Raw genomic sequence first — 12,453 nt, forward strand, 5'->3', positions numbered from 1 at the left:
TTCCATCCACTGCAGTATTGCAAAACAATGCGTTTGATAACAAATGGATTTGCTGTGCCCTGTTGGTTGTTGTTCTGGAGTAAGGTTCCATGTGATTGTGAAGCACCGTGGCAACACTATGAGCTACTATGACTTGCTTATTGAATTGTACTGTTTTGATTAATTTGTTGCTGTTGTTTGCTTTATTTATATGCTATACTGTTTATTATAATGAATGCAATGTTTAGAGTTTTAAAAAAAGTTATTGTGATTAATGTGAGCCACTTTGAGCTCAACATTTGTTGTTGGAAAAGTGGAATACAAATATTAAATCAAATAAAAAACCAGGTTTTCACAGATTGCTTAAATTTGACAAGGCATTTCACAAGGTGCCCCATGATATTCTTGTAAAGAAGCTGGTAAAATGCGGTCTTGACTATGCTACCACTCAGTGGATTTGTAACTGGCTGACTGACCGAACCCAAAGGGTGCTCATCAATGGTTCCTCTTCATCCTGGAAAAGAGTGACTAGTGGGGTGCCACAGGGTTATGTCTTGGGCCCGGTCTTATTCAACATCTTTATCAACGACTTGGATGATGGACTCAAGGGCATCCTGATCAAATTTGCAGATGACACCAAACTGGGAGGGGTGGCTAACACCCCAAAGGACAGGATCACACTTCAAAATGACCTTGACAGATTAGAGAACTGGGCCAAAACAAACAAGATGAATTTTAACAGGGAGAAATGTAAAGTATTGCACTTGGGCAAAAAAAATGAGAGGCACAAATACAAGATGGGTGACACCTGGCTTGAGAGCAGTACATGTGAAAAGGATCTAGGAGTCTTGGTTGACCACAAACTTGACATGAGCCAACAGTGTGGCGCGGCAGCTAAAAAAGCCAATGCAATTCTGGGCTGCATCAATAGGAGTATAGCATCTAGATCAAGGGAAGTAATAGTGCCACTGTATTCTGCTCTGGTCAGACCTCACCTGGAGTACTGTGTCCAGTTCTGGGCACCACAGTTCAAGAAGGACACTGACAAACTGGAACGTGTCCAGAGGAGGGCAACCAAAATGGTCAAAGGCTTGGAAACGATGCCTTATGAGGAAAGGCTAAGGGAGCTGGGCATGTTTAGCCTGGAGATGAGGAGGTTAAGGGGTGATATGATAGCCATGTTCAAATATATAAAAGGATGTCACATAGAGGAGGGAGAAAGGTTGTTTTCTGCTGCTCCAGAGAAGCGGACACGGAGCAATGGATCCAAACTACAAGAAAGAAGATTCCACCTAAACATTAGGAAGAACTTCCTGACAGTAAGAGCTGTTCGACAGTGGAATTTGCTGCCAAGGAGTGTGGTGGAGTCTCCTTCTTTGGAGGTCGTTAAGCAGAGGCTTGACAACCATATGTCAGGAGTGCTCTGATGGTGTTTCCTGCTTGGCAGGGGGTTGGACTCGATGGCCCTTGTGGTCTCTTCCATCTCTATGATTCTATGATTCTATGATTCTATGAAATTTGCCACCTGAGTCCCTTGTTTTGTTAAGCAGCACTTTCACATTAGAAGCCTCTTGTTGTTTGCATAAGAGCTCTGTTGTATGTAGAAAAGAGCTCTGCTTTTTGTGTAGTTCACTGTTCAATAAATTAAGATGATGCAGTCCACATATTGCCTGTAGCCTGATGTGGTCTTCGCAAGGAACTCTCATCTCAGGCATAGGCAAACTCAGCCCTCCAGATGTTTTGGGACTACAACTCCCATCATCCCTGACCTTTTAAGCTAGGGATGATAGGAGCTGTAGTCCCAAAACACCTGGAGGGCCGAGTTTGCCTATGCATGTCTTATCTCCTTATATTTGCATTTCATTTGCCCGGAGGCTGGGTTATAGGGGAAGATGAGACTGAGGTTTCGCTGATCCTCCAGGAGCTACAACTTCCATGGAAGAAACCAACCTGGAAACTACTTTTGTATGTAGTTTTATTATTACTATTTTAGGGCAATGCAAGAATAGCGAGTGACGAGAAGAATGTTAAAACTCCAAAGATTATAGGCAATATCCAACTAAATCATATTCAGAGAAGACTCAATGAGATCAATAGGCTAAAGACCACTGATTTCAAGGAGTCTTTTCTGAATATTACTAACACTGAATATCAACTTATTACTTTACAGTGGTGACAGAAGAGGGAATCTGGTCCAGGAGCATATACAACTCCGGCTCAAATTTAAACTGCGGGGAGGACAGAGAACAGAAGAGATGTAGAAGTTTATCTGCAAAGTCTTCATTGCACCCATAATTTTTGTTTTGCTTTTGGCAAATTAAACTTGTGAAGAGGAGCCAGTATTTCTGTACAACAGCGCCCCTGATTCGGAAATATTATTTTAATTAATTCAAATAGGAGACTTTACCTGTGCAAGAAGTCTGGTGCTTGGTTCAGCAGAATATAATACTGTCTTACGAACTCCCGCCCAACCAGCAGGGGACTTGGCTTCTCCATCACCATTTCTTTGGTCAACTGAAAACTGAAGACCAAAACATTTGTGAAAATATATCCAATACTCATCTTCGCCAAGGAAAGCTTATATAAACTATAACCAATTTCTCACACAGTTGCCAATTTACTGCACACACTGCTAAATTACTTGAAATATTTCAATGGTAGGGAAAAGAAACAAGACAATAATCCAAATATAGCTTTTTGAGGTGATTATATAAAAAAAAAGTGCCCAAAATTTCAAGTATAGCAGCAGAAAATTAGTGGTGAGCAAGTAAATCTTCTTGTAGAATTTAAGAGGCTATATATGGCTGTACTAATTCCCATTAACCTTGTCTGACTTCAGTAGCTGAACTGAAAGGCTTCAAGAAAAGGTGCAATGACCTTTAAGTTTACATACAGTAAGTCATCTAAGCAATAAGCTGGGACATGATACCTCTTATCCAGGAACCCAATTTTTTACTTGACTGGCTCTCCACCCACCCATTTTGCCAAACTCTTCGCGCGCATACACACACCTCACAAACAACCCCCCACAAGAAAACAGTGGAGTCCAGAGCAGAGTAGGGTAAGGTGCACAAAAAGGTTTTTGCAGTAGCAAAATTTGGGCACCATCATTCCTTCACCCATCTTTCAGTAAGCTGGAATGTTGTATTTTTTGTACACAAACAATGCTCTTCACTTGAAAACACATTGTTTTATAGGAATGATCATTCCCCTCCATAACAGTACATCTGTTAAAGTCAACTATTCAATTGTTTTCCATTGAAAAACAGCCACTTCACAATACAGTAAAAAGGTAAAGGGACCCCTGACCATTAGGTCCAGTCATGGCTGACTCTGGGGTTGCGGCGCTCATCTCACTTTACTGGCCGAGGGATCCGGCGTACAGCTTCCGGGTCATGTAGCCAGCATGACGAAGCCACTTCTGGCGAACCAGAGCAGCGCACAGAAACGCCGTTTACCTTCCCGCCAGAGTGGTACCTATTTATCTACCTGCACTTTGACATGCTTTCAAACTGCTAGGTTGGCAGGAGCAGGGACCGAGCAACAGGAGCTCACCCCGTCGCGGGGATTCAAACCGCCGACCTTCTGATCGGCAAGTCCTAGGCTCTGCGGTTTAACCCACAGCTCCACCTGCGTCCCTCACAATACAGTACACATATTCTAATGCATAAATTTGAATCCTATGCTCTTTCAGCCCATGTGTAGTATGAACACAGAGGGAAACTTGATCACTCACTAGCCCATCCCACTGCACATCCATAAGCAGCCTAGCAAGGGCAAATGTATTCCTGCAGACCATGTTCTTATCTTCATCCAGCACAGAAGGAACCTGACCAGCCAAAAGTGAGAAACAGGGCTTTCCTTGGTCAGGAGTGGGGTGGGTCTTTAAAAGCTGAACTGCCATTGGAGCTTTGTCCGTAAGAAGGTACTCTTGATGACTGAACTGGAAAGACAATAATACATTCACCTTCATGATCATGGTATTTGGCTGCAGGAGTTGCCGGAAGGAGGTGTACAAGGTGCCATACAACAGTCTTAAGGACCCCACTCCGTATTTGCGTAGGGTTTGCTCCTTAGCCTTTTCTTCTCCCAAAGACAAGGCAGCTGCTGTTTAGGATCAGTGTTTCCCTTCTCCTAGATGGGCCAACTTTCCAGGTTGACAAGCCCCATCTGTCCCTCACTTCCCTGTACAGCAAATGCAGAAACCGCCTCTTGACAGCTAGACCCACTATTTGTCTGATCCACTCAATCTGCCACAGCCTTTATTTACATGCAGAGCTGAGTGCATTGTGGGGACCAAAAGTTGGTGAACTACTTCGAAGGAGCAGTGTCCCCCACCAGAGGTACTACCCCCTCCCCTAACATCCCATACATCAGTAAAACAAATACCAGTAAAACAATTAAAGTTGATGTTTTATTGTCTTATGGCTGTATTGGGAGAAACCCTGTGATCCTACTTGGATACAAAGCAGTCTAAAAGTGGGGGGGGGGGGAATAAACTGGCTAAAATAAAATGAAGATTGAACCTTTATCTCTCAGCTACCAGCTAAGCAATATATCGTAAACTTGGGGAAAATAGTGGATATAAATACATCAAATAAATAGATAATATCACACACAGATGTTGTGGGAAGAGTCAGAGTGGCCTAGTAGACAAGGCCTTAAATTTGGGCACACCTTCCATGTTCCAAGAAATATAAACATATTGGTGGTCTTAGAAAACTACAAGTCTGAGTTTTTAAAATGGAAACAATCATCTACCACACTGAGTTATCACAAGGAGTGATATTAGTCTGTGCACATATTAGCAGCACAACAAAGGTCTGTGACCGAGAGAGCAGAGCATGTCATTTACTTCCAATACATTACTCAACACTTTCACACAGCAGTCCAAGGCATGCTGGTTGTGGTGGTGATGGGCGGGAGGGGGGATTTTTTCAAGATAAAATATTGCAGTCTTGACAGTGGAATCAGAATATTAAGCCTTCCGGATTTCTGGATTTTTCAATGGCCTGGTCTCGTCTTTACAAAACAGTCAATACGTATGTTAAGTTTCTCTTTCGTTGAAGAAGAGTTATCCAGGTTTGGTGACTGTTTAATGTTTTTATATGTCTGGAATTATTAACACAAGCAACTCAGAATTGTGGAAAACTAGTATAATCTCTTGCAGCAAGGAAATAACACCTATACAAAAACACATTTAAAGGGAAGGGCACGCTTTTAAAGAAAAGCACATGCTTTCATGAAATACAGTAGGTTCTTGGTTCAGTACCTGAATCTCCAGCTTGGGAAGGAATCCCATGAGTGGGCCAATGGGATGGACCATCATCTGACTCAATTAAGTTAATTTCCTATGTACCTACTATGATTCCCAACTATAAAGAGCCACAAATAAAAGCAGAGTAAGAAAAATGTATATTGCTGTATGTGGCTTCACAAAACAGTGGCAAATATCAAGCTCAGCAAATCCACTGACACCCTAATGCTTGTTTCCTCAGTCCCCATTGCACATCTGCCAAAGTCACCTTACAAAGACCCTTTTTCCAGGCTAAAAGAGGTCCAGCCATTTAAGCCCTTCCTATTATAGACTGAGGAAGGGGAATCATGTGATCAAAGCTGCTATATTTGAGCTCATCTCCTTAAAGGGAGATGAGCAAAGTCTACAACTCTTCTTGTACAGTATAGCCATTTTATACCCAAATTACCCTACTACAAACTCAACAAAAAACCCTGGAAGCATTCACTTGTTTCACAGCTACATTTCATTTCAGTCATGTTGCAAACCGAGAAATATCCAAGAATCCTTTATTTCTGTCACCTATTAATGAATGAATCAGCTGGAAGCTATAGAGGGTTCTTATGACCATGCACACTTTGTACGATTAAATTTCACCCTACATGTAAGTTACAGAATAGGACTGGGCAATATCTGGTTTTCCACATTGTGATATATCACCAGCTAAACATCACGATATACTGAAATATCACAATGCCTGAAATAAGGATGGAACTATGTAGTCATTGGCTGGCTTCATGGGTTTTGCATTTGATTTTTGCATAGTGCGTGCGCGCACATACACACACACACACACACACACACATTAAGGCTTGGCAAAGTATTGATACATAGTCAACAAATCGGTTTAAAGTCCACATTATGGTAACAGTTTCATAATATTCAACATAGTGATATATTGTTAATCACGATGTGTGCGCTATGTAAAAAAAATTGTGATGTGGGAAAAACCGTGAAGCCAATCACTGCTTCTCTTATGATTCCTGTCGCTTTGTACTATAAAATAACAGTTGTAACAATGTTACAGGTAAGTAAAAATGTATCAATTTTAGACTCCTAAACAGTAGCAGTTGTCAGGACATTACCTCCTGCACCTCTACATAGTTAAGAGCCTTATTTCAGACATCCTGATATATCGGTATATTACAATAAGGCTGGTGATATTTCACAATGCTGAAAGCAATACATTGTTCAGCCCTAACACACATCATGATTCGCGATATGCCAGGTCTAAATTATGAAACTGATATCATATGGACTTCAAATTGGTTTTGGATATATCAACATATTGCCCAATGCTACCACCTGTCCTACCACAGCTACCTTTCCTAACCACATAATAACAGAAGACCTCCTCTCAGGGACACACAGAGGTTAAGTGCCCATGCTGTTTTTGGCAGCACAAGTACCACTTTACACTTAGGTGCTCACATGGCACAACTGGTCATCATCTCTTGCATTCAACCAACTACAATTTGTCTAAAATTTGTATAACATATACTTATCTACAAAGCAAGAGAGATATGACTTCCCATATTCAGCTACTTCTCATTCATTCTGCTTTTCCAATCTCCCACTATTAAGACAGACACTATGAGCAACCCCAGCCAATATGAATAATTCTGGAGATCTCTTGATTTGGACCTACTTCTGGAAGTTGGAACAAACTGTTTTAGTTCTGCCTCCCTTTTACCACTGTTGCACCTTGGGCTAAATGAAGGACACTGGCTGATGTACAGAAATTCAATCTTTACGTGCTCTGTAACTCACTAACCTGGCTCCAACAGATACTCAGAACTGAAGGTCACCCTTTTTTATGACAAGCCTGATTGAGAGAACATTTCACAGTCTAGCAATTACTGCATACTCAAGACCTATTATATTTCAAAGACTTACAAACTAAATTGCTTAATATCAAATAATGATGCTATAACCACATTAAACATTTCTTACTGCCTGATTCTCTGCATGTTTACTCAAAATGAAGGCCCACTGTGCTGGATGAGGCTTACTCCCTTGTAAGTATATGTAGGACTAATCTCAGGCTGCAGTTGAATACTCACCCAAGAATTAGCCCCCTTTAAGTCAATGTAGCTGAGTAGACATGTACAGGGATGGCACTCCTAATCTCTGTGTTTGTGCCTGAGGCTTACACCATCTCAAACACCGAACTGATTTTAATTCATTGGAAATATTGTCTATTTTCTCCAGAGTAAAAATATTGTCATATAAGAGTGGAGCTGGGTTCCATATGCTTTGCACAAACAGAATTGGGGGATCCTATACTCCCAGAGGACTGGGGGGGGCTCTTAAGTCCAATAGCTTAACCTCCTACATATTCTTGGTAAGAGCTATTAATAAATAAGAGGGCAATCTAACACGCATAAATGGTATTTGACTTGGGGGGGTCTAAAAAATAATAATAATCACATTAAGTATAGTTTTCTTTGTTCATTTGATAATGTATCTTTATTTTTCCAACTCGAGTAAGTCCACAAGAAGCCTTCAAGGATAAAGTGTTATAAACCACAAACTTTAACGAAAAACAGGTAAATCCAGTAGTAGGACCAACACCCTTCATCTGAGTAACCTTAAGTAAGATGCATGTGGCTTAGATTCAATGTGTGATCTTAGTTGCTAAGAAACTAATCTCAATAACTTAGAAATCCAAAGTTATATTTAATATTGATGGTTGGGTAGCAGAACTGTTAGAATTGCCATCCCTAGAGTGTGTGATGTCATACAATTACCTTACACAAATTTAATGCCATGAGAAACACCATTCCAGAGTGCATTGATGGCTATTGTATATTGCTCCAAGCAAGAAACATTGCGACCCAATACTTTTATCTGGCTCCTAGCCAAACTGACAACAAAAATTCCCTCCCAACATTTATACTGAGTCGCACCTTCCTACTGACAAAAAACATTTGAACTGTGCATTCACAGAAGTGAGGCAGCATACAAGAACATAAATTATTAGGAGCTTGTTTTCTTTTGAATAATTTTATATCATGTGAGAAAGGCCTGGTTCGTGTCACTTTAAACTAGGCATAGGCAAACTCGGCCCTCCAGATGTTTTGGAACTGCAACTCCCATCATCCCTAGCTAACAGGACCAGTGGTCAGGGATGATGGGAGTTGTAGTCCCAAAACATCTGGAGGGCCGAGTTTGCCTATGCCTGCTTTAAGCAATAAATGAAACACTGGGATAAAGCAAGCAGCATGCTGGTTCACAGCACTGTGGCACTCCTCTTCCAATTCTACCCACAGGACCCTGGAGAGAAAGCAAGCGAGAAGCTGACTTGGCATTATATGTCAACCAGTGCTCATGCCTTGTAACTAGTATTCTGCACATTCTTGCTATATCACATTTAACTTTTAACAATGATTTACTGTCGTGTGCCAACTGGGCCACTGAATTTGCTTTCCTGGGTTCTAAGATTAATGTTGTTGGGTTTTTAAAAAAAAAACTATATTGTTATTTGTAAAGAAAATAAATATTAAGACATTAATTGACTGATTCCTGCTATTTTTAAGCTTTAGCATGGGGGTCCCGACATTAAATAACTCAAAAGCAAAGAAAATCTTTGAGGTGTCAATTACAGGTACCACAAAGTTCACACATCTACTCAGAAGTTCCATTTTTCCTCAATTTGTTGGAGCTACAGATGTGACAATGCCAGGCTAGTCTATAAAGAAGTATGAGTTGCTTGGATCAATTTTGAATATATCCCCCGTGAATGCTGACAGTTTGCCATTATGAAAACCACCACATGTACTTTGGCTCTTGAACAGCAGAGTTGGTGAAAGTCAGCGAACAATGGTCTTCTAGCCAAGACAATGAATGTCTTCCTGGAGAAATGGAAGGTTTCTCCTTCTTTAAAGAAAGTACTGATCATTAGTTAGGTGATTTATATATAGCTTTTCATTTCAAAAACCTAAGAGGCTGCCTTATTCTGAGTCGGATCTTTGGTCCATCTTCAGCTTTGTACATACTATACCTTTAAAGCACACTCAAAGCATATCCTTTCCCTCTAAGAATTCTACTCATGCCTCTGTAGCTTTGCATTTGCTGTGGCTAACCAAACCACAATTTAAAACCATGGTTAAACCAAAGGAGTTGGATTAGCTCATAAGACCAAATCATAGTTCAAACAAGTCATTGTTTATAAACCAACAAACCATGGCATCACATAATGGTTTGTTATCTGAGAACAAACCATGATGAGCTGGCATAATTCAGACATTTAAATCAGACCTCACTTTGACTACCCCAACTATGAGAGTCAGATCTATCTGAGCAAACCTTTCGGCAAAATGCTACTGTGTGCCTTCTACTGAATACTGGCTAATACACATTCAACCTGTGTTACAGCAATTTCATCAGATACTACTGTTTCTGAGCCCAATTAAAAGTATTAGTTTCTTTTTTAAAAAGAATATTAATTTCTGTGTTAAGAACCCTTCAAATCACTTGGACTAGTTGCACTCAGAAAATAAAGCCCTGTTTTATGTCCCCTTCATTACCTGAGGTATGATATCCTGCAGCTAGAAGCAGAGCACTTGCAGCAGTGGCTCTGCATGTATGGAGCCAAGTTCACATTCAGACCTGCTAAGACTAAGTAGTGTATCTGTCCTGATCTTTGTATGACTAATCTTCTGGCAGGCTTTTGAATGAGTTTAGCTGCCATTATATAATGGTTGAACTGTGGATTTCTGGATTTTCAGTGGCTGTAAGCATCTTCAGCTGCACATATCAGTATTGCACTCAAAGTAAAAACCTCTCTTAAGCCAGGGTTAGCTTAAACAATTGCTACCTAATAAAAACAAGAAAGGGAGCAATACAACTGGATTCTTTTGCTAGCTCAGACATTGATGACCAGAAATATGTAGTCATAAAGCAGCACATATTTACGAAAAAAAGAAAATGTTTGCACATAGAATTCTAGGTGCTGTCTTTTGGGGGGAGGGGGAGAAGCCAAACAAGTCCCAAGGATTGAACAAAGGGAAATGCATCGCCCCAAAGCTGCTGCTTTTGTAGCCAATTTCGCAGCCACCTTATTTCAAGGATAACTTGCACAAGTTAAACCAACATTTTCCCTCCAGAAAACTTTACATGTACCGCTGGAAAGAAAACATATATGGGAAGAGGAGGCACATGTCCATATGTTCAGCTGGTATGATTTCATGTACAGTACTTTGGTTCAACTATTATTTCTGTAGCACTGACCCAAGCCCTCCCATGTGCTTAGTATACACAGTGAAACTAAAAGTACTGTATCAGGACCAGTTTAAACAAAATCCTATCAAACTATTTAAATATATTTGAGAAGCAATTCTACACCACAAGCTTCATCCTCTCTTCTCCTACATGTTGAAATAGCAGCATCCTATTGAATGCAAAGAGATGGGTGGTGCTGTGGTGTAAACAGATGGCGCTGTGGGCTTGCCAATCGGAAGGTCAGCGGTTCGAATCCCCGCAACAGGGTGAGCTCCCGTTGCTTGGTCCCACCTCTTGCCAATCTAGCAGTTCAAAAGCTCATCAAAGTGCAAATAGATAAATAGGTACCGCTCCAGCAGGAAGGTAAACAGTGTTTCTGTGTGCTGCTCTGCTTTCACCAGAAGCGGCTTAGTCATGCTGGCCACATGACCCGGAAAAACTGTCTGCAGACAAATGTTGGCTCCCTCGGCCAGTAAAGCGAGATGAGCATCGCAACCCCAGAGTTGTCCGCGACTGGACTTAATTGTCAGGGATCCTTTACCTTTTTATTAAATGCAAACTAGGAAACTGTAGCTTAATCTCAGGCTACAAACTCAGATATCAAACCAGGATCAGATTATGGTTTGAAAACAGATTAAGCCAGTTTCCCAGTTCAGATATAATGGAAGACTATGATTTAACAAACCCCAGACATTGTCAGCTGCGACACACAAGAGAAAGGAGAGCAGAACAGAAGCACAAGGCTCTCAGTCAAATAAACCATGGTTTACTGGGCAGAGATCATTAGAAAGCTAACTGGGCATCAGTTGTTCCCTTCATGTCTGAAGAAAATCAGAAGATAGATGGGGCTTGTTAACCTGGAAAGGTAGCCCATGTAGGAGACCTTAAACTCTGACCTCAAACCTCTGCCGCCATGTGGCTATACTCATTCATGAGACAGGCTTCAGGAGTAAACTCCCAAGGAAAAATCCTTATACGCTACCTTGTGGGACATCTCCAGGAGAAGGAAAGAACTAAGAACTAAACCCTACACAAATCCAGAGTCCCCAAGGCAGTAGGATGGCATTTTGCTCGCCTCATTCTGGCAATTCCTGCAGCCAAGCTAGTGCCACATGTACTGTTTTGCTTTCCTTTGAACTACATCAGCAAGGCTGGGAGTGGCAGAGGTGGCGTTGTCATCTGGACAGCTGAGAACTTCCACATACGCTGCCAAGACTTCTACACAGGAGTTTTTCAGATGGTGCACTCTATTGTCTCTCAAGACAGATGGATGCCAACGGCGTGTCTTACTGCTTCCCATCTTTCACACATATTAGCAGAATAAAAAAATACATACATACCCTATTTATTCACAAGTACTAGAAAACTAACAGAAGGATTTGTCCTACATCTCCTATCCATCCCAGGCACAGTAATTCTCAAAAATGGGCAGCACTGATGTAGTTCTTTATTTTTCTATGGGAAGTGTTCTACCCCTAGGCCGGTGGTTTTCAACCAGTGTGTTGTGGCACCCGCGGAAGACACTGGCCTCTGTCCCTCTTTCCTTCCCTCGTTCCTATGATGCCCTCTCATGTGTCTGCCTCACAAAGGCTTGTACAGCTGTTTATTGCAACAGCCCTGGCTATAGGCTCTGCAGGCGAATGGTGCTCTGGGAAGCACCGGGGGGGGGGGCAGTTCAGAAACCAGGGACAGCAGCAGCAGCTGTCTGGAGGACTCCCAAGGAGAAGGGAGAGGAGAGGACTGAGGGAACACTCCACCAAGGAGGGTGTTCGAAAAAGGGTGAGAGGCTGCCAGCTCTGCAGGCAAGAGGTGACATAACTGGACTTCTGAGCCCCACGGGGGTGTCGCAGAAAGAATGTAGTTGGTTAAGGGAGCCATGGACTCAAAAAGTTTGAAAACCTCTGCCCTAGGCATCAGAAAACTTTCCAGCAAACCCACATCACTGTTGTGCAGAG

General features: G+C 41.6%; 1 protein-coding gene across 2 annotated transcripts in view; it reads right to left on the reverse strand.

Moving 5' to 3' along the window:
- The window catches only part of G3BP1 (G3BP stress granule assembly factor 1), a 28,904-nt gene that overhangs the window by 10,848 nt on the left and 5,603 nt on the right, over window positions 1-12,453 (reverse strand). For both annotated transcript variants that reach the window (XM_083603885.1, XM_083603886.1), the window contains exon 2: window positions 2,387-2,500. In XM_083603885.1, coding sequence (XP_083460011.1) covers window positions 2,387-2,481 — 95 coding nt within the window. In that variant the 5' untranslated portion in view covers window positions 2,482-2,500. The remainder of the gene's footprint in view (window positions 1-2,386; window positions 2,501-12,453) is intronic.

Source organism: Podarcis filfolensis (genome assembly GCF_964270895.1).
Source record: "Podarcis filfolensis genome assembly, chromosome: 2".
NCBI lineage: Eukaryota > Metazoa > Chordata > Lepidosauria > Squamata > Lacertidae > Podarcis > Podarcis filfolensis.